This window comes from Melampsora larici-populina (genome assembly GCF_000204055.1).
Source record: "Melampsora larici-populina 98AG31 unplaced genomic scaffold MELLAscaffold_66, whole genome shotgun sequence".
Taxonomy (NCBI): Eukaryota; Fungi; Basidiomycota; class Pucciniomycetes; order Pucciniales; family Melampsoraceae; genus Melampsora; species Melampsora laricis-populina.
This window is the reverse complement of record NW_006768830.1, coordinates 229,608-251,888: the sequence shown is the minus strand read 5'-3', so window position 1 is coordinate 251,888 and position 22,281 is coordinate 229,608. Positions and strand designations below refer to the sequence as shown.

The window sequence follows — 22,281 nt, the reverse complement described above, 5'->3', positions numbered from 1 at the left end:
GAACTCATTTAAAACTACACAACTTTAACTTCATCACATAATACTCCAAGAAAGGTATTATGTCTCTTATAAACTTCTCTCCCACCCTTCCTGGCTACAAGTTCATGAAACAAATAGGTGAAGGTAGCTATGGGGAAGTTTGGGCAGCATATTCACTTGAGCATCAAAAGATGTGCGCCATCAAACTGATCCCGAACGCAAATATGGTTAACTACATGTCGGTGGAGAAAATCCTTGATTCAGAACTTCGAGGACTTGAGGCTGGTAAGGATTGTCCATTGATCATTGACCTCTTGAGTTACTCATGCGACCAACACTTTCACTTCCTGGTTCTTGAGCTGGTCGAAGGTGGTGAATTATATCAATGTAGTCTGACATACAACCGTAGGGTAAGTCTCTTCTCTTCATGACACTGTTAACTCTTACAAGATGCTTACATGTTTTGTTCGTATCAAATTAGCTATGGCCTACTAAACACGTCAAGTTCTTTGTTGCAGAATTGGCTGTAGTTCTAGATCATCTTCATCGCAAGAACATTGTTTACAGAGACCTCAAACCCGATAATGTACTTGTGAACTCAAACGGGCACGTAAAACTCACAGACTTTGGATTGGCTCAATATATTTGGGACATTGAAACGGGCGTGTTGGTTGGAACTTTGCAATACATGTCACCTGAAATGTTGGGAGGTAGAGAGTATGGTTTTGAGACTGATTGGTATAGCCTCGGTTGTCTGGCATTCGAAATGCTTACTGCTTCATATCCTGGTTCAATTGATAGTGAGTAAGATTTCTCAATTTGGTTTCCAAAAGTTTTCCATGCTACATACCTATGTAGGTTAATTACTGAGACTGATTCTTCTTGATATTTCATTCTTTAGAAGCATACTCAGTTCCCGATTCATCTCAAAGAGAAAAGATTCGAATCCCATTTGGAATTGATTCAATTTGTCAAGAGTTTGTGAATCGATTACTTGAATTTAATCCTAGTCAAAGGATCAGTTCATTAGATCAAATTAAATTAGATCCTTGGATGAAAGATTTTGATTGGGATTCGATTGAGAAGATTGAAATTCCTGCTAGCTTTGAACCAAAGAAAATAAATCAATTCGATCTTCCAAAAAAATGAAGCTTTATCTATAAATTAATATTTGATGTCATTCATGTTTTATAGGATTCTTGTGAATCGTATCGTATTACTTATCTGTGTTAATGTTTTTGACTTCATGATCAATATAAATAGACTTTATAGCACGATATGCATTTGGAAAGCACTATTTGGCGCCCGCTTTTAAATACCCGAAGCCCGGTTCTCGGATATTCCGACCGGGCTGCAACTTTTCGTAGCCCGCTTTCAATTCAAACCGGGCTGCAGTTTTTTTTTTTTAAGTGTGGATTCTGGGGTGTGGGTGTGTGTGTTACATACTTACTTTTTTTTCAATCCGGATGGATGCGTGTGTTCCCATCCATCCATGTGTCAGAATCACTTCTTCTCTTATCTCATCCCATACCGATTCAGGCCATTCTTCTTTCTCACATCTCACATCTCACAACAAAACATGAAAAGAAAGAAAAAGAAAAAGACCTTTTTTCAGAAACACGAGAGTACACGTAAGATAAGAGACAAGAACACAGGATTCTTAGTTATTGTATGTAAGGGCAACAAAGTTGAGAACAAGAAAGCAGCGCAATGAACATGATTCTACATCTGCCGTTTTTTATTAATCCAGCTGTGATTCCTCCAGCCGTCCAATTGCTCTTGATAAAATTTGGTCCAACTGGGTATCGTGGTGGTGTTGAGCATGGCCGTGTTCCGTTCCTTACCAAAGACTTCTGGAAATGGCAACGGATGATTGGGTTTGGTCCCCAAGCTGACAAAATGCATTTGATTCACAAAGGCCAGTACAATCCGATCCTGCTTGTTTGGCGCTGTGCGATAGGGAAAGAAAGTATGGCAGTTTGCTTCTTGGGGATCTAATAGCACGGTTGGACGATTGTATGCACTGGCGATAACATAACCCAGATAGGGCATTCGCATCCAGTATTCCTGTGCGCATTTAACTTCGAGGTAATCCAACCGAAAAAGGAGGTCTTCAACCACTTCGGCTGCAAATGTCTGCTTTCTCCGAATTTTTGTGGATGGTCGGGTCCGCGCAGAAGATAACAAGAGTTCATGGTCTTCAAGATGCGATGACAGCTCGTCGAGTAATTTCCGACAAACATCGATATAAGAGTCTTCGGAATACGTTCCCACACCCGCCGCGATAGCATAATAGCCACAATTCCCAAAAGGCGGCGGATCGAATGTTGACGCAATGAAAGGTACCATAAACTTAGGCAGTTGCCTTAAGATGATCTGATCCTGGGGCGAAGAAAGCACACTTTTCTCACACTCACGGCTGGACGACGCTGGTTCAGGGTGTTCGTTGATTACGTGTTGGTTTTCCAGGTCTTCCGAGGAGAAAACCGCCATTCCAAATCTTCGGCTCGCTTCAAGTGTAGCTTTGACTTTTGGGTCCGACGGCGGCAGGTCCAAATCTTCGGAAATGAGCAACATAGCCACTTCGGGTACTAGAACACGTCGGAGGAAGTATTCAGGAGGGAATGGCGCAGTTTGGCTGACTAGGGTTGACAATCCTTTCAAGAACATATTCGACAAAGTCTTGACCATCACCTCAAGACCTAATTGGCCATAACTAGCATGAAGCATAGATTAGTTAGCTCATGTATCCGCACCAAGCCTTTGATTAGTTACTTACTACCCGGGCTGTTCCACTTGAAATCTCTCAAACTCGCCCGCCATGCTGAACATGTACCGACCCTGTTTGTTCCATTGTGATTTTGCTTCGTCCAGAAAACTTGACGATCTTTGACGGTTGATGATTTGGGAAATATAATCAGCATGGTTTTGGATGCGCCTAAACCAAATGTATTAGTACAATTGTCCAAAGCTTCTTTGAAACAGGACAGACTTACTGTTCTAGTTTTCCGAAGTCAATTACTGTTGGCCATCCTTGGCGTATACCAGATGGTATGACATCCACTTCAACCTGATGAAGTTCACAGAATGATGCGGTTTGTGGAAACTTACGAGGGTTTTCATCAGAAAATTTGAAAGCCAACAATGAAGCCCATATAAAAATCTAACTCACCGGTAATGAAACAGCCTCCGCGTGACCTAATCTCTTGCGTGCATTAGGTAAAGCAAGCAGGGTGGCTTTCAGCCTGATGAGTTTTTCGGAAGGCGACTTTGGAAGCGGGTCGTCACAAAAAGGACATAAGTCTGCATTGGGTTCGGTTTTGGAGTCACTGCTGCTGTCGCTGCTGTCACTGCTGCTCGAGTCAATGTGGATGACATTGTCTGATTCTTCTGCTTCAATTACAGAGGGTTTCGTGATTGAAGATGATATAGTAGTTGGTTCTAGCAAAGAATCCGCTGTCGGTAAGTCATCCGTCTGTGACGCACAGGCATTGGCACGGTGGCCTGGTGTTTTACAATTGCTACATTTGTACACGCGTTTAGGAGCTTGTGACGGAGGTCGCAGGTGGTCATTTGCTGATTCTTGAGGTTTCAGTCTGTCCGCTTGGGTTGTTTCACCGGATTGAGTTTGAGGTACTTCTTTCTGAGTGAATGATCTAGTATGACAAGATTGACTCTGAGTCGCTTTAGGTTTTTCAGCATGCCTTGATGGTTTTCAACCTTCAATGGGAACTCGTCTGGATGATGAAGCTGTCGGGTTTCAATGGTCCGTTTGCACTGGGGGTTGAACTAGGTCCGTTTCCATTTGATTGCCTACCTGAAAGAGTGGCAGATCGTCCAGTGTTCCCCCCTCTTCATCATCAAGGGCTGCCTCTGCATCAGTCAGCTTGGAAAGACATGTGGTTCAATGGTGGCCGGGCTGTGAACATAAACTACAATGAGATACTCGAGTTCGTTTGGATTGCCTTTTTGCTTCTTCTTCGTCAGCCAGCTCCATATCCGATTTCCATCGGCCTTCCTTCTGTGAACTGACACGTTTATCACGAGGTCTCCCACGGTTGTTGACTTTAACCTCGGGGGCCGCTATTGGAATGAGAGAATAGCGTCCTGTTTCGAGTTTTGCAAGCTCTTCGTAGATTTTGCGGAGAGTGTGCTCGGGTAACTCAATAAGATGTTCCAGCTTCGATTTAACGGCTCTTTGGAGTGCTTCGTAACTTTGAGGACGTGCCACGAGGCTCAAATGCCATTGCTCGTGAACTAGATTGGGCGATAAGTTAGCTGCATCCCCCATGGTGTTTTGTGCAAGCTCGTGTGCACACGGTAAACCCCAAGCGCCACGGAAAGACTTGGTACACTTCTGGTCAAAAGAGTCCTTCATCAGGTCATACTGTCCTTTGATTTTGTTGAGAGCGAAATGAGATATTACACCATTCAGTTCTTGAAAGCAGGGAGGTAAGCCGAGAAGTGTCTTCTGGCTCTCGATTCCAGTCATGATCGTAATTTCCTTGTACTCAGCCTCGCCTGCACGCTTGAAAGCTTTGAAACACGTGATGAAATCGTTGTTGCTACCGTCTAAGAAGTTTTTAAGTCGATGGTGGGCTCCCTCGACTCAAGACGTGGAAGAATTGCCAAAGTGGGGGGTTTGAGAGGTGAACAAAGCTACAAACTTCTCAGCTCGGTGTAGCCATGTCTTCTCAAGATAATCCCATATGTTGTGACGTTGAGCCATACACTGAAAAAATAATGTATTTTTCCAAGGTGAAAAATGATTGACATTAATGCACATAATGATTAATAATGCAGAATTAATGCAGAAAAATGCAGAATTAATGCAGAATTAATGCATTTTTAATCATTTTGTGAAATAAATGTAATCATTTTTCACCTCGGAAAAATACATTATATTCGCAGTGATAGTTGTGACCGCCTTGAGATTTTCGTCATAGTCTTCGGTGGTGGTGCTTTGCAAAAACCGATTCCATATCTTCATGAATTCCGTCCACTCAGGGCCCTTGAACTTCTTCTTGCACTTTTTTGCTATGTTGTGATTAATATGCCATATGCATAATATATGCGTGGCATTGGGGAAAACTTTAGCTATGGCGTTGTACAAAGCTGGCTCGGCGTCGGTGCAGAAGGTTTGAGGTAGCTGAGTATCTTGCAAATCTTCGGATTGACCATCGAAAACGACGGTTTTTAATTGTTCCATGGCCCAGACATATCGATCTTCTACTTCGCTGTGCATAAAACAAAGTCCGATGGTGAAGGTTTTGTGAGTGTTCGTCGTTCCAATGATGTGAAGGAGGGGAAGATTGAATCGGTTCGTCTTGTAAGTACAGTCGAGTCCAATTACGGTCGGAAAACGTCGAGCTAACACGATGCCTTGAGGACTTGCCATGAAAAGGGATTGAAGGGTACCATCACTTGAAGTGGTGGTACGAAAGGCCCACTTGTCTTCAGTTATGAGGTCAAACAAGCCTTGAATTGGAGTCCTCCCGCATAACCACCGATCTCTCTGTTGGTTGAGAGCATTGCGTATGTCTCGCACCAAAGGTTCAGAACCCGGAGCGAAGTTGATCAGGCCTCGGATCTGGCTAGCGGTACATCCAGCTGACAATAACAGGTTGATTTGAGATAGAACCTCATCTGGAAAGCGTCGGTTTTTTGCAAGGTGATTTGGTTGGTCAAAAGGAGGGTGGTTATGTTTGTGCTTGGATGGAGTCTTCAGGTCTTGCTTCACAATCCATCGATCAATGCTTGAAAGGTAGTTGAGCGAAATTTCATACGGGCATTTAGTCATTTTGGTGGAGGAGCTTCGAACCTTGGCTACTGATTCGACATCCCGGCCAAGTGAACACCAAAAGTAGATTCGGACTTTTCGTTGGTTTTCGGTCTTGTGACTCTTTATTGCAATTCCGTAGCCTTCATGTCGGGCGACAGCATTCAAATACATAAGCCCACTGGTCATCTTGACAAACTGTTTACCAAAAACTGGTGATTGCATAAGCCGAACAGGTTCAATTCCTATAAAATATAGTGGAACAAAATCTTGGGTCAGATCAAATCGATTGATTAATTACAACGAATTGGTATGAAATGGAAATCATTATCATACCGATAGGAGGCCAGTCTTTGTCTCTCTCAGCTTGAAGATCCAGGATCTCGTCTTTGTCCGCGGAATCATCAGGGATGTCTTGTTTGTCAGGTGTGCCTTGATCAATAGGACCATGATCAACTGTGTGATTGTCGGCTGTTTTGCTAGGTTGATGACTGGTAGTAGAATTACGCGTAGGAATGGATGGTTCAGATTTGGTAATGTTCAAAGTAGCTGATCTGATCATTGTGCTCAAGTTGATTTTGGGACTGTTGATTGTGTTCGTGCTCGTTTTGGACAAACTTGATTTCGGACTTGTAACAATTGAGCTTGATGACTTTGATGATGTTGAAATCGAATTAAGGGCATGTTGAGGAGGACTAGGAAGACGACATTGGTTCAACGCTCCGTAAGGATGTGGAGGATAAGACGCTGGTGGGTGAGGCAGGTAAGGAGGATGTTGGTGTTGCCAATTGATTTGGGAATGCTGAGTCGTCTCAGGGGCAGTCGTGTGGGCGGTATTTCCGGAAGATTGATATGCAAAAGGAGGAGGATGTGGAGGCCAGTACTGAGAATTTGGGTACTGATAAGGTGGGTACATAAAACCAGGGTGAAAGTATGGATTGTAGTTGGATGTTTGATGGGGGCCGGGGTAGGTGTAGGGTGATGGGATGGAAGCTGGTGGGTAAGCATGGCCGTTTACTGACTTTGATGTTGAAGTCGAAGGGATGTTGGACATTCTGGACCTTAAGACAATTTGTATTCGATCAACTCGATTATCAGCAACGAGGATAAGAACTTGGTGGCCGGAATCGAGACAACCGATGATCAAAAGATACGAGGACGCCTGTTCGTATAGAAGGGGATAATCAGCACTTGTGTCTTCAAAAGGAGAGTGAGGGAGAAAGTGGACAAACTTACCATTTTGGGATGTGGCGTATGGGTGGCTTGAGGGATGTCCGGATTGGGAGGATGGTACTTGACTTCGAGTTTAGGATGTTGGTGGTCCATCAGATGAGGAGTGATGGTAATCGAGAGTTCACCGCCCGGTTTTTGATGGTAATCAAGAGTTCACCGCACGGTGTTTGCCGATCGGATGGGCTTCTGCAGCCCGGTTTCTTTGACTGCCGCCCGGTTATGGCGGTTTTCCAAAAAACCGGGCTGTATGGTAACATTACGCCCGCATACTGCTGCGGCTGCGGGGAAATTTGGCCCAGTCGGGTCCGGGTCTTTGCGGGATGAACGGGTAAAGCACCGGAATCAACCGGGCTTCGGGTATTTTAAAGCGGGCGCCAAATAGTGCTCTCCTATGCATTTCCGTTGATTGAAATGACTCATAAATGAGATTTTGCTCTTCCGCACAGGAATCATTCATAGAGAGGAATATCTTCAAACATCATGACTTATCAAGAGAACTTTTCCGAAAGATGTGTGAAACTTTAAACTTCAGTTCTGCTCAGTGCTAATACATACTTCCACTCAGTCTCCATGTAGGACCCAAAGTACCAGATGGGCAAAAGAACAATTGAGATCATGAAGTATTTGGGTGTTCTATTCTAAGATTGATATGTTTTCTTCTTCATTACTCATGTCAAACATACCCATGTGTGATCTATTAGTGTTTGTGCTGTGATCATCTTGTAGTGTTCATTAGTATATAAAGACAAAACTTCTTTACACTTCTCTTTCTCTTTACCAATTCTACTCTTACATTACAATCAGGTTTGCTTTACTCCTTTCGGTCACTGGTGATCATTATCACTACTAATTACTAAACCATGTAGAGATTCCCACAGTTTTTTTAGACTTATTGTGATTGGTCATGAGCCCGGTTGGTCCTTGATCGTTTACACTTTTATTGATCTTGTATCAAAATGTCGTTGAGCAGAACCAAGGATTCTTATCATAAACTTTTGAATGAAATAAATTGATCAGATTGGTGTCAGTTTCATAATATCTAGACAGTTGAATGATCCAAGATCATCTTAGATTTAGAGTAGATCAAACTTCAATAAGATGATCTTGGAGCATTCAACTCTAGATATTGTGATACCAACGAGAAAAGTCTGGTATTCAGAGTTTTGCTGAGTGAATCCTTGGTTCTGGTCAACAATATTTTGATGAAAATCAATACACAAAGTATTTTGAAAACTCAACTCAAGTAAGTTAAGTGAAATTCGTGTGTACAACAACAAAAGATAACAGGAAAAGATTGGCACCTTTTGAGATACATAGTTATTTTGTTTATATACTCAGTTTGAAATCACTAAGATATGAGCATCAAGTATACGTCAAAGTCAAGTAAGGTATTTGATTTAGATGTTCAAGAGGATTGATTCTAGAGACCAAGTTTGGTATGAATCAATCGATCAAAATCGATGTGAATGATTGGTTTGAGATTGATGAGATTTCAAGGTATCCTATGTACAAGTTTTTTAGAATCAAATTGACCTTTTGATAGTTTCATTCATTAATTTATCTTGTGAAGAAGTGAGCATATTTCTAGAAAGTCTATATATTTTAAAAGAAACCAAGTCAAAAAACAATTAGCATGAGACATTAGGAAATCGACATCGACATCAAGATTGAGTAACTTACCTTTCTTGACGTCTTTTTAAACCTTCTTGACCAGCTTTAGATAACACACCAGCAATTAATTCGATCGATCTAATCGAATCATCATTAGCAGGAATCGGATAAGTAACTAAACGAGGATCTAAATCTGAATCGATGATTCCAATCGTTGGAATTTGTTTTAAAGAAGCTTCTCTTAATAAAACTTTAGATTGATGTGGTGAAAAGATAACGATTAAAGATGGTAAGAATTTTAAAGATTCTAAATTATCTAGTGGTGATTGATTTTTTTTTGAGTTTGGTTGTGATTGGTTTAAGATTTGATTGAGTTTGGTTTGTTTGGTTACTTGTTTTGGTTTCTTTAATACTTCTATTGAGTTTGTGATTGTACCTCTTATCCAAATTCCATTTTGATGATTCGGTCTATGTCCTAATGAATATCCATTAGATCCTAACCTTTGACTTGCTAATTTGATCGAATCTTGTGTTCCATCTATTCCGGTCCCAAACAAAACGATTCCATCTTTCTCTACAGTTTCTCGTATCACATTACATGCTCGATGTAAATAACTTAAGGTTTGTCGGAGATCTATGATTGAAATGTTGGATCTTGTTCCATAGATCAATGGATAACTTATGGGTGAGCTTAGAGATTTGTTGTGACCTAAATGTGAACTTGCTGAGATTAAAGTTGATAAGGTTAAGTTTGTGATGTCGATTGGGTTCTTTATAAAGGTTGATGGACTGGTTGATCTTTGGTTTCTTTGTATAGATCCTGATGACTTTAAGTTTTTACCTGATGATTGAATTCAAATGTGAGATTAAGATGAATCAGTAATTGGATTGACAATGAACTTGAATGATTGAACTTGTTTGGAGAGAAGTTGAACTTACGATCTTCAGTTAGTTTTTGTCTGTTTTGAATAGTTTTGATCGCATTGTTTTCCATTCTGTTTAAGATTTCATTTAGTCTATGGTTTGAATTTGATTTTTGAGGTAAAGGAATGTTATCATGATGTGTTTCTGATTGAGTTGTTGTTGTTGCTGTTGTTGATTTGATTGAAGTTGAAGTTGAGAAGTTGAAGTTGAGAATTTAATTGATTGTTCTGATCATCTTCATCTTCATCAACACTCAATCGATTTCATTCAACCCATCAACACAAATTATCACAAGACTACATATCCATAACCCATAACCCATACATTACTCAATAAATCGGGTCGGGACAGCTGCGATAACCCATAGCTCACAAGTGCGCTGGATGCCACCAATGCCATAACCTATATGTCAGAACAATACATACAGGCTACAGCCATAGATGGTTCACAAATCTTTTGATTTAAATTTTCATTTTCATCAATCAGCACTCACTGAAGATTTTCGATTTAACTTTTCACGAATACCGGTATTAAACATCAAGAATTATTTCTCTTTCAAGAAACAGAATGCCACCATTAGCACCACAACCAAAACCAAAGAAATCAAAACAATCAATTAAAAAATCAAAACCAGAAAAACATGAAAAAATTGACCAAGATGAAGAAGTAGCTGAAAGTTTTTTAATTCCAACTTCAACAAGACCCACATTAGAAAAACCTAATGAAGGGATTAAACCTACAAATCAATTAAAATCAATTTCGTCTAATTTTTATTGTTTACCGATTTATAATAAAACCGATTCAAAGACTATTATGAATTTATATGTTTCAAGTAAAGCAACTTTTCCAAGTTCGAATTCATCTATTCCACCAGATCATGATGATGATGGAAGAAGAACGATTTTGATGATCAATTTAGATTCTAATTTAACAGTTGAAGATATTAAGAACCTTTTAGGGTTCAATTTGATGATTGAGACAGATCAGATTGAAGTCTTGATTCAAATTAATGAAGATCGATCGAATAGAAATTGTTGTAGAATGAGTTTGATCAAACGTGAAATCGAAATTGAAAACTTATTTAAACAGTTATCTGAAGCATCAGAAACATCAAAATCAAAATCAAAGAAAAAAAATCAAAATCAAGAATCTTCCAAACCCATTAAGATTCCTTCTTTGATGGTTCAGAATGATGTTTTGGATTCTCATTCGAATCAACTTTTATCAAAGGCTTTGGTTAGGTTTAAATCATCTGATCAACTTTGTCAACTTCTTTCAATTGATCCTGCTAAACTGCCTCTTCGATGGCCTTCATTATCTGAAAATGATCAATCTAATTCATCAAAATCAAATTGGTTATCGAAATATCGAACTCAACGAAAGCTTCTTCGACCTTCTCATGAATCAGTCAAAGCTCATACAGATGCATGGATGCTTGCCTCTGAATCTGGTGTGATCAAACCGATCTCATTGGTTGTGAAAGGAAAATCGGCTAAGAAAGGTTCTGGAGAAGAAGAAGAAGAAGAATCCAAAGATGAAATGAAAGTAGATGAAGATGATGGAGAAGGAGAATGGATTACAGTCACAAGAGGAGGACAACATGGTAGATCATCAACTATACCCACTCAACCACAAGATTCAAAAGGAGCCGATCCGTATGCTCAAAGCTCAATGGCGGGTAGAGATTCATCTGCAGGTGTTAAAGTCATGAAAAGAGGGTTCTTAGAAGCTTTTGATAAAGATGAACTCGAAAGTCAAAACAATCCAAAACGAAAAGGTGGTGAATTGAATACTGGGTTTTATAGAAGTAATGTGAATGAAAATAAAAAAAATAGTAAGTTAACTATGAAAACTTTCACTTCTTTTTTCTGTTTTTGATTTTCTAAATTGATGGATTTTATGATTTGACTTTGACTTTGTTTTTTTCTTTGGATAGAAATGTTTGAACTTAGGAAGAAATTTGATGAAGATAAAGCTAGAGTTGAAAGAATGAGAAATTCTAGAAAATTTAAACCTTATTGATGATTGATCTTTGGAATTTTGATTGAAATGAAAGCAGTTTTTTTTCAAACCAAACAAAAAAATGGATTTGATCTTCTTCACAAGAAAAGAGATTGTGATTTTTTGTTTTGGTGAGATGAAGTTTAATTAGAATGCCTTTTTTGGTTTTCTTTGCTTTGTTTTGCTATAAAAACTATTGAAGTTTAAAGTTCACTTTGAGGTTATTCAACTGATCTTCACATGAGAAACTTTCAATCCTGTAAAGAACTTCAGTTACTATGTAGACCTTTGATCAGTGTTATTAAGCCCAAGTACACTTTGAGGTTATTCACCTGATCTTCTCATGAAGTCTTTGACCCTTGTATACATTTTCAGTTACTAGGCCTTTAGTGACATTTATTCTCTTCTGGAGTATAGTTGATGAATGACACGAAATATACCATACCTGAGGAGTGCAATTCAAAGGAAAAATCTGTATGTGTAATGCTTACTCAGAGTAAATGAGCAGGAAAGTGGTATGTAGTGCAGTTGTTCATCTTAGGAGAGTTTGAAGGATATACATCACTAAACTTTTAATATCATGGTATCAGAATCCTTGGAGTGCTGTAACTATCTTTTGTCCAAGATCTGTTATCCAGAAAATCTCTACCATGTTATTCAGTAGGTTTTTTTTGTTAACACCTCACACCCTTATGATACACCATGTATAGGGTAAGTTCTGTTGCTTTTGGAAGAACAGGCAAAGATGGTACAGTAGTGTATTGTGTGATACAATCAGCTGAATGATTGTAGAAGAGCACAATAGCTTTAGTGTGGTAGTTTACTGAAGGTGAGCTTTTCCTAAACTAATTACATGATATTGAAACCCCTGGAGTAATTTATCTTCTTGTCATCACAGATATCTCATTATCATCCACATTACGTCTTGCGTAATTTTGTGAAAAGGTGATCAGAAACCTACGCTTATCATCACAAGTGATAGCCGCATCCCTTGTGGCTACCCCCTGATCTTTTGCAGTTTTTGTAAACTCTTTGATCTTGATCCCATCAGCAAAGTGGCATCATAAGCAAAATCAAACACAGTGGCTGTTATTTGTATGTGAGTGCTCCAAATACTCAGGGTTCAGAGCATTGGAGCAATCAATTACTGGAACTGGGTTTGGTAACAGTGGCAGCAAGGTGAAAAAATGCTCCAGCCAAAGGTCCACAGGCTCACACACCAAATTTTGTGGATAAGCTATAAGTCCCTCTCTTGACTACTCATCCATCCAAGAGGGACTTAGTTAGGTTTAGTTAGGGAGGTCCGTGTAAATGTCAATAAATCTCAAAATAAAACATTCGAGCAATAGGTAAATTGGAAACAAGCAGAAAAAGGCCCTACTTGACATGCCCTAATGTCTTGAACCTTCATACAGAATGTTTCAAACCTTGAACCTTTTCAATGAACTTGGATAAGTAAACTCACTATTGGACTAAGCAGAAATTCTTTAAATTAAAAGCAAAGTGTTTGGGCAAAAAACCCAAGGCGTAATGCCTGGGGTAAATAATTCCTTCATAACACACCCTACATGGGGGTAGTGGACACAATGAAAAGATGACCTAACAAAAATTAGCCCATGTTTGAGGATAACAAAAGCAATGAACAAAATAGATCAATCATATAAATACTAATTTTAGTACTTGATATGAATAGAAGATAAATAACCGACTGATTACCAATAGAATTTGAACATGACTGTTTTTTTCAAAAAAGGACAAAGCACACATAAATTGAAGTAAACTTAGACTGTTGAATAAACTGCAATGTAAAAAGTATTTATACAAAATGAATACCAAATCAAATAACCAGGGATAAGAGGTGGGAGGGACACTAAAAAGTAAGCAATAATTGTGAATGATGATAGAGAAAAAGATTTTTTTTTACAAAAGTGAACTTGATTGGAAATTTGCAATGGTGGTAAACAGCTGGGGAATATCCATGACAGCATCACTGTTGACCAAAGAATAGCTGCAAAAGTCTCCGAGATATTAGTACCGTTATGATAAAGGTCCAAATTATCCCACGTTCCCTTTTGTTGATAACCAGGTACCAACCACAATTGATTCTTTCTGTTTGTTTTGGTGTAGGCACTATATGTGTTCATGAACTTCAACTTGTTTGACCGTAACTTGTCTGCTTGATTGCACGCACGTCATTTCTATAGCAAAGAGCAAAACTGGCCCTATTGTCAAACTTGTGATAACGGAAGCAAGGGAGACGAAAAACTCCATTTAGATAAATGTCAGAAGGAAGTGGCCTGATGGATGAATTGATCTTGAATTTATTGATACCCGTTGTGAATTAGGAGATATGCGATGCTCGTTCTAACATTGTTCTGTGTCGAGACATTCGGCTTCAACCTGACATCAAAATCCCCTAGAGTGCAAATTGCATCGTTTCTGCAAATGAATAGAAGATACGTTTCAGTGACTATGTCGCTGGCTCAATGCGATCTTGATACCAAGGCCTCAACAACCAAGGTGACGAAAAAATAGTCATCAGCCAACTGGGTAAAACGTAGTATCGACTCGAACCAAGACAACTTTGACTGACAGATATGTCTTGATGAAATTTCATCAGGTCATAAGAGCCTTGCTGGATTCATCTCTTTCACCCTGCTCCATCATTCGTATATAGATTTCAAGATTGTACATTCCCATTCCACCTACTACTTTTCAGTCTTGAATTTTTTTTGGTGAAGAATTAATTTCTCTTACAAATTGAAATCATCTGAAGACATTTTAAGAGTTTGTTCATAGGATATTTTGACCTGTTCATAGTAGGATTCATTTTATCTTGTTCATATTCAAGAAGAACAACATACCCTGGAGAAATAATCACCTTTCCCATTACCATAACTTTTTTGTTCATATAAAAATCGAATCAAACCCAATTCGCGTCTCTTTCTAAGTCCTTTTCATACTTTCAATTCTACATTATATCAAAGCATCGAAATTATCAACTTTCCATTCGCATCCTTAACTTCTTTTTTTGACAAATAGAATGTCGCGAACAACAGTTGAATCGATTTACACTTGTCCTACTCTCAATACTTCTACCACTTCCATTTCAGAAATATCCTCTCCAATCCCAATAGGATTTGAAAATATGAAGTCAAAGCATTTGAATACTAGAGAAAACTTGGATGGCGACATTAAAGAAATAGATGTAAGAATCAAAGTAAGTTTTCGTCTTTTCCTCAATACTTATTGAAGGGAGACCTTTTTTTCCATACATTATCAATATACTGATATACTTTGCTTCTTTTCAATTATTCAGAAATGTGATCTTGATCCAGTTTCGACTACAGCTTTCCCTTGCCTCTTGGAACTTCACGAATATTCACCTCTCTCTAGTGAACCTTTCAGTCCAGATTCGATTCCAGAGACAAATGGAGTCAGACACGTCACTAAAACCTGTAGCTCGATTATACCATCACTTTTGATTGAAAATCCTGATGCAGTTTTATATACATCAGAAAACGCGGATTTACCTAGAAGAGCATCAAAAGCTTACCAAACTTTTTTAGTTGAAGATCAACCTATCACATTCAGAACTAGAAGCTTATCATACCAAGAGAAATATTCAAGATACATGGATAAAATCGCTGGTATAGATATGGTAGGATTGAATAGACTTTCAGACGAAGCTTTAGGTTGTTTAGAAAGTTACCTTGGTCCATGTTATAGAAAAAATGGGGAACACTTCATCAATTCTTATCAAAAGAGAATTAAACAGGAGAAAATGAACAAAAGGAAGATCGGATTACCTTCTGGACCTAAATTGGTCAGAGTCACAAGAAATGAATCTGTTCAGGTTGCTCAAGCTTAAATCTCACATCTTTCAGTGTTTTTTTCTAAATCTTGAAGCTGGTTAGGATGATCTCTCATACTCTTTAAATTGATTTCTAAGAGACTTGTAACTAATCTTTCTTTAGGATATCAAACTACTTTTTTTGTACATATAATTCTATTTCCCACTTATTGTATAAGTTCCTCATTCCCCCATTATTATATATTTTCTTCTGACACATTTGGATAATCAACTTGGATCCTTTAGCAAAAAAAAACAAAAAAAGAACGTTCATATGTACCATAGAATCAATTCACAGTGTTTGTACTCTTTGAGTTTTGTAAGTATATTTACAGGAAGAAACCAATATTTTCGGATTGTATAAAGAATTTGAATGATAAGAAACGTTTTCTCTAAATTAGACTGCGACTTTTTTGATTTAAAACAAAACTTCTCTGCTTTCCACCCATCATGGAAGTTGAACCATATCCCATTGATCTTTGGTGGGTTGTCAATCACTGTTCTATGATTGATACCACCAGAGGCACGACCTCGCAGCACGCTGGATGAGGCCTCGTTGAATTTCTTCGGCAAAACTCTCTCTTGCGAAATCCGAAGATCTGGAATTGTATGAGGGGATGTAGCCTCATGCAATCGGTGAAACATGTGGATACATAAATATCTACTTGATATCAATTCTTTAAACCCTCTTTGAATCCTTATCCTTTGTGTTGAAATACCTCAGGGTAGCTCTGCCGTTATTTACATTCCAGACATCGTGCATACAAACACGCCGTTATATCGATACTTTCCAGAAAGGGTTCTCCCTCGGACTGGAGTACCATTCCCGGACTCTGCCCTCGGCCTCAGATAAGGCTCAGAAAATGAATTAACAGCAACATGAAGGAATAGGATGAAATCAATAGCAAGAATTGCTACGAAAAGAAGGTGATACTAATAGACTGGCGGTAATCGCTGGAGTGAGGTCATCAGACACTGAAAAACGAGTGAAAGCGAACTTGTTTGATAAAAAAAACTGAATGAACGGCTTCGGAACACGCCATAAAGGAATCATAAGCACATGCTGAGAGGTCCTAAATCGTCGCACAACCTAGAATATTGAATTGACAGGAAAAGTGAGAGATACAGTCGATTGCAGAAAGCTTGGAAACTTTTGCCCGCCAAACTTGGGCAAATTGGCGTTGGAATTCTTTCCAAGCTTTGTGAAATTGACTGTAATTCAAACTCTGTGAGCTATTGGGCTAACCCCTACGCCGCACAGCCGGCTCGTTGAAGATCAAGCCAAATGACGTCGTTGATTAGGATTGATCCAGAGTACAAACCAGTGAGTGTATTGAGTGATACTCCCCAATCAAGATTTTTCAAAAACCTTTTAAATTTTGTTCAGAAATCTTGCTGTGTGTTCACATTTCTCATACAAACACAATGCAACTATGCAGCATATTTGATGTTTGTTCAATCTTGTTGTAATGTGGGCACTCTTTGTCTTTGGTGTGGTTGTTTGTGTATACCACAAAACCAGGTTGACCCCCAGGCAAGGACTGATTTTGGCTGCTTGGGCAAGAACATATACCCAACAAGCCCTGCTGAACCTATGACATACCAAAATCTTAGGCTCACGTCTTCACGGGTTTCAAGGAAGTGGAACATTGGAGTGGTCCCAATTTTTTTGTCCGGCTTGCAGTCTTTCAGTGTCTATTTTCTTACCATTTTGCTTACAGGCTCACAGTGAAATGCTGAACCACATATTTGATTGACAAGAATTGAATTGATAAAAAAAAGATGCACAAAAGAAAGCTTATTGGCAAAACACACATAAATTTAATCTATCACAGGCACATCACAGACATACAATGAGAGCAGAAACTTGAGAAAAATCTACAGTTGTGAGCTACTAGCGTCTTTTGGGCAAGTAAAACACCAACAGATAAGGTTTCCTTGATAAACTGAGTTCATTGATTGTGTGAGAGCTTTGTTTCAAGGTCCAAACACAGTTATCGAGGAAGTAGTGTGATCAAATCAGCACCGACTTCAGTCAAGACCTCTTAACAGAGGATTTTGATCTTTATTCAGGAAATAATGCAAGACTAAAAGTGTTCCGGCAAGATTGCAAGTAGAAACTACAGTCTGGTTATGTGCCCAAGCCAAAAACAATCTACTCTAGAGTTGATTAATCAAGGGAAATACCACCTACTGATATTTTGAAGTTCTTTCAACTCTGAACACAGAGGGACTTATATGAATTTAGAGTTTTTCAGGTTATCCAATTCCTCTGAGAGCCTGAGCAGTACTGCCAGGGTCACCTCCTGACAAAAATAAAGGAACCACTTGAAGCCCGGGTCATGTTGCGGTCTTGACCAGGAACAGGCTACAACTGGATTTCTTTGGAAATCTCCTGACAACTTTTCCTCAAATTTTGCTGGGTTGTGTAGAAGGTTACCTTCTTATCAGTCTGGTCAGCATTTTGTATTACATATTTTTTGAATATGTGCATTTGAGTCAAGTTTATGGAACTCTTCTTCTTTACTACATTGCCTACTTTTCTTTGCAAGGCGCCTGTTTGCCTCACTACTCAATATAAACAAAGGCATTTTTGGTTTGTAATTCTCAAATGCGATGACTATGATGAGCTTAATAGGCCACGATAGACATTAAGTAACGGTCAACAAGGTCTCTATGCTTTGACTGGGCAACAATCTGTTCAAGGCAAGAGAATTTGAGACCGAGCAGTTAGTTTTGATTTCTCCCCACAAACTGCCTGATGATATGAATGTCTATAGCCCTCGAAGCTTTATAGATTAGGACCAAAAGTTTAATAATGCACATGAACATAGCGAAGGTATTTTGAAAGTCAAAAAATAAATAATTATTCTTAAAGATGAAAACATTACAGAGAATAAAACGAAGAACTAGAAAGAGAGCCACTGTTAACTGGATAGCAAGAAAAACTTGTGCTTCAGTGCCTGTGAAGCAGTTATACGTTGCGTACAGTCCAAATCCAAAGTCTTTTTCAAAAGGTCTACTAAGTACCATAACTCGCTCCTTAAGTACCATGTTTCCTCATACGGATTCAAGTCCTCGCCACGGATCTCAACGGCATCAGAAAAAGTTTTGTGCGCTTGGAAGATGATGGATGTTGAACGTTCAACGCTAAGATTTGTGGAGGTGTCAAACTTGATCTTTTGTTCCTCGTAGAGACTGGGGTTCAAAGTTCTCACTAGCGTATGGAATGAGGTGAACCTGGGTGAGTTGACCTCTGGAATGTTGCTGATAAAGGTACGATCTGGAATTGTATAATCAGTAAAGTGAACGGTAAAGTGAACGGTAAAGAAAATGAAGCAAAAACAACTGACTATGAAGAGTTGCAGTTTTCTCTAGTTTAGCCCGCCCAAACAATGTAGCAATCTCCATCAGCGCATCAGTGTCGTCATTGGAGTTGAAAAAGGGGAAACGTCGAGTCAAAAAACATAGCAGAATGATCCCCACGGACCATATATCAAGGGCTAACAATTCGAGAGCGAGGAATGGGGAGGAAACACCATATCAACTCGCTACTCAGATATCTTAAATGTACAAGATCATCAACTTACCTCCGGTCTGGTCCGGGCATTTCAGGAGGACTTCAGGAGCGCGAAAGCCTCGAGTTCCGGCACGGTTTGCTTTAGCGCCAGGTCGAGTGTCATCTTTTTTGAATCCAACGCGTTCGCAGCCTTGGCCATGATAGGTATGATCATGTGTGTTGCCGAGCGATTGTTGAAGCTTTCTTTTACCAAACCCACCGCCCCATAACCCCCCAGTTTTGTTATTGGGCTTCCAGGCCTCGTACCATTCATCACTCGGTGCGTTTGTCAAATCATCTTCATCTGGCTCATGGTCAAAAGGTATTTTAGCATAAAGAGTTTCAAACTCATGAGAGTCGCTAAACTCGTTATCATGTTTGAGTGGTCGGCCGAGACGTTGAATGAAGTTAGTTTTACATTTGTGAACCCGAGCTTTCCATCTCTTCCACTGTTCCATCTTTTGCTCATGTGTCGGTTTGGGCCTTGCTAGTAACTTCCCATGAAAATCGTTCATTTTTGGCTCCGGTAAGGAGTGTAAGCATTTCCCGTGCCAATCGTTGGGTCGAAATCGCTCAGCAAGTCCGAAATCGCACAAGACGCCCATTTTAGATTCCACATTGAAGAGAAAGTTGGCAGGTTTGATGTCTCTGTGGATGATGCCCTTGGCATGCGTGTCTTGTAGAGCAGAAAAGAGACAAAAAAGATAACGTCGAATGGTTGATAGCGAAGCCGTACGGTAATATTCCCGAAAGTCTTGATGTTTTCTATACGGCATAATTGCAATCACCTGGTCCTCGTGTCGGATAGCTTGAATCAGATACGCCACATAACGTGCATCCCTGAAAACATTGCAAGCCAAAAATTGAGAGAACTTGAATTCCCCAGCTCTTCAATCAAGTCAAATATGAACAGTACCAACCTCAACTGAGTCATTAGCTCCAATTCATTCATTATTCTTTGAGGACTTGACGTGACGTAAATTCGCTTCAAAGCAACATACACGTTGCCCTCGCTCTTCCTTTTAGTCTTACTGCCAGTCTTATAAGCGCTAGGCAACTTACCGCATTCAAGAGCGTGTCGCTGTAGAGTTTCAGCAAATTTGTTGGTGGCTTGTTCACCAACAAGAGCAGAGAAAGGATCAGGAGGGGTCGTAGTATCTTTTGGGAGGGACGGATTAGCGGATAAAGTCTTCTTGGTCGCAGAACGTGGATCATCAAAGATTGAGCCGGAGCTTGAGGAGGTGTTTGTTGAAGCGAAGTTTCTCACATCCGACGAAGCAGAGGGAATGGATTCATCTACCTCGTCATGAGAAGTCCAGTTTGAATTGTCATATAGGTTATGATGAAGGTCAATAGCTTTATAAACAGATGAAAAAGTCCCTTCTCCGAGTCTATCTAGAAGATGATACGAGGTTTCAATAATGGGACAGAATCTTCCAAGTCTTTGATCTCCAGAGCAATGGCAGCTAATTCGGCATCTGTTCGATCATCCAGGGATTCATCGTCTTCATCGTCTTCTTGAGATTGATCGTGGAGATCGCCGTCACCATCTTCGGCCTCTGATGTGACGTAAGCATTGGCTTCATGTGGTTGAACGTGACTATCGGGTTCATCAGTTTGATCTTCTACGTATTGTGAAGTTGTGTAGCTGATTTCATCATCCTTTCTCCTTGAGTCGAGACTGCGGTCAGGCTGAAAATAGTGGACAGCAGGGGGGAGCATGGTTGAAGCTTTAAGCTGAGAGTTCGGTATCTCGGCTTCGTCTTGCTTTTTGTTGGAGACATGTTGGTCATCTACATCCTCGAGAGTAGCATGAAGATTCTTCGCCGCGGCTTTTGACGTGGATCCTGATGTGTTTCTCTTCTCACGACCAGTCGAATTTCGGCGTAAAGTTGTGCTACGGGCGAATTCCTCTGGCGGCCGCTCGAAAGATTCATTGCGATGGGAGTGTGTAATATCATGTTGTCCTGATTGAATAAGACCACGTCGTTGCGCGTGGAAGTCGCGGTTTTTGTCGCGTTTCACATCATGATCAACTTCGGATTCTTGGTCGGGATTTCTAGGTAAGCAGTCAGTTCGTCTTGGTTCTGTAGGGATTTCGAATGAGGGTGGTTCTGAGTACGTTGGTTGACATTGCTTCGATTCAGAAGTTGATGAAGGTGACATGATTATAGGTTTAAAGTGAAAGTTGGAGAAACTGAAGATGATGAACTTCGTGAGAATTCAGACTATCATACAGGTACACCAGGGGGTAATGGTCCTCGGCCTCGGCCGGTTCCTGTGACGATTTCAAAGGTTTCGTCACCTGAACCGCCCAGGAAGGTGTGGAACCGGTTTCGCCGAAACCGATTCGGACACCGTTCCACCACCGCCTCAGCAACCGTTTGAGAACGGCTGCTGAGGCGGTGGTGAAGCGGTTTTTTCGACACCGATTGCAATCGGTGTCGAACTGTCAATATATGAACAGTAACAAAGTGACAAATCTCCAATCGATTTCATTCCAACATCTTGAAGTGAATGTTGTAAACCAGTAAAAAGATATGGCACAAATTTCTTTAGTGATCCTTTGTCTACTACTGCTCCCGTCACTCCCTGGTATAAAAAGTAAACGTGGTCAAGATTAGTATTCAGATTAAATGTCTTCATTACTCATCCTGGATCAGTAGAAGTCAAAAGATAAACTCAACTTGTGCTACACGGACTGCATCACTTTCAGAAAAGTAAGGCGAGGTAGTCGCATTGTCGAACGTTTCAGCCTTCTTAGAAGCTTGGGCTTCCTTTTTGACTGCCTGTTGTGCTGCTTTACCATGTTCCATAGCATCTAGACTTCCCATCCCTCGGTATGTCTCGAGTCGTTTACCTTCATTGTAATAATATTCTCCTAGTTAATCTGTTGTACCTGCTAGTACTGTAGCCAGCATTGCACCCTCCAGTATGGTCGGTTTGGTGTAGCGGTGAAAGACTCGGGTTTGGGCTCGTGCTCGCTTTTGAGCCTGTGTTCAAGTTCCACTGCCCGATTCCCTTTTTGCACACTCTACGCCGTACCTCAGATCGTTCCAGGGACCGTGTTCAGAGGTCACCAAGGCCGTTTGCTTGCACCGCCAAAAACGGTGATGGGAACCGCATTCGTACGGTCCCATCTGAAATTGTCTCAGAAACGACACAAGTAGTTTAAAACCGTGACGGCAAGAAAACGGTTTCGAAAACCGTTTTCTTGCCGTCCGTTTTTAACTACTTGCGACGTTTCTGAATCAATTTCAGATGGGACCACAAGAATGCGGTTCCCATCACCGTTTTGGGCGGTGCGAGCAAACCGCCTCGGTGACCCCTCGAACACGGTCC

General features: G+C 40.1%; 6 protein-coding genes across 6 annotated transcripts; 3 read left to right on the top strand and 3 right to left on the bottom strand.

Moving 5' to 3' along the window:
- Positions 1–59: 59 nt before the first annotated feature.
- MELLADRAFT_94122 (uncharacterized protein) lies at positions 60–1,128 on the top strand (the record flags this gene model as incomplete). The annotated part of the gene is made up of 4 exons (XM_007416938.1): positions 60–264; positions 349–389; positions 461–779; positions 881–1,128. The coding sequence occupies 4 exons, from the start codon at positions 60–62 to the stop codon at positions 1,126–1,128; spliced, it is 813 nt and encodes a 270-aa protein (XP_007417000.1).
- Positions 1,129–8,667: 7,539 nt separating this feature from the next.
- Positions 8,668–9,390, bottom strand: MELLADRAFT_40132 (uncharacterized protein; the record flags this gene model as incomplete). Its single annotated transcript, XM_007416904.1, has 1 exon — positions 8,668–9,390. A coding segment is annotated over one exon (723 nt), but the record flags the coding sequence as incomplete, so codon positions are not given.
- Positions 9,391–10,676: 1,286 nt separating this feature from the next.
- On the top strand, positions 10,677–11,548 carry MELLADRAFT_79403 (uncharacterized protein; the record flags this gene model as incomplete). Its single annotated transcript, XM_007416934.1, has 2 exons — positions 10,677–11,360; positions 11,463–11,548. The coding sequence occupies 2 exons, from the start codon at positions 10,706–10,708 to the stop codon at positions 11,546–11,548; spliced, it is 741 nt and encodes a 246-aa protein (XP_007416996.1).
- A 3,022-nt stretch (positions 11,549–14,570) lies between these two features.
- On the top strand, positions 14,571–15,398 carry MELLADRAFT_112456 (uncharacterized protein; the record flags this gene model as incomplete). The annotated part of the gene is made up of 2 exons (XM_007416974.1): positions 14,571–14,747; positions 14,847–15,398. The coding sequence occupies 2 exons, from the start codon at positions 14,571–14,573 to the stop codon at positions 15,396–15,398; spliced, it is 729 nt and encodes a 242-aa protein (XP_007417036.1).
- A 3,279-nt stretch (positions 15,399–18,677) lies between these two features.
- On the bottom strand, positions 18,678–20,359 carry MELLADRAFT_40147 (uncharacterized protein; the record flags this gene model as incomplete). Its single annotated transcript, XM_007416905.1, has 5 exons — positions 18,678–18,883; positions 18,971–19,143; positions 19,435–19,779; positions 19,860–19,970; positions 20,214–20,359. Coding segments are annotated over 5 exons (981 nt in total), but the record flags the coding sequence as incomplete, so codon positions are not given.
- Positions 20,360–21,434: 1,075 nt separating this feature from the next.
- Positions 21,435–21,773, bottom strand: MELLADRAFT_94118 (uncharacterized protein; the record flags this gene model as incomplete). Its single annotated transcript, XM_007416937.1, has 3 exons — positions 21,435–21,446; positions 21,487–21,531; positions 21,627–21,773. The coding sequence occupies 3 exons, from the start codon at positions 21,771–21,773 to the stop codon at positions 21,435–21,437; spliced, it is 204 nt and encodes a 67-aa protein (XP_007416999.1).
- Between the last annotated feature and the right edge of the window lie 508 nt (positions 21,774–22,281).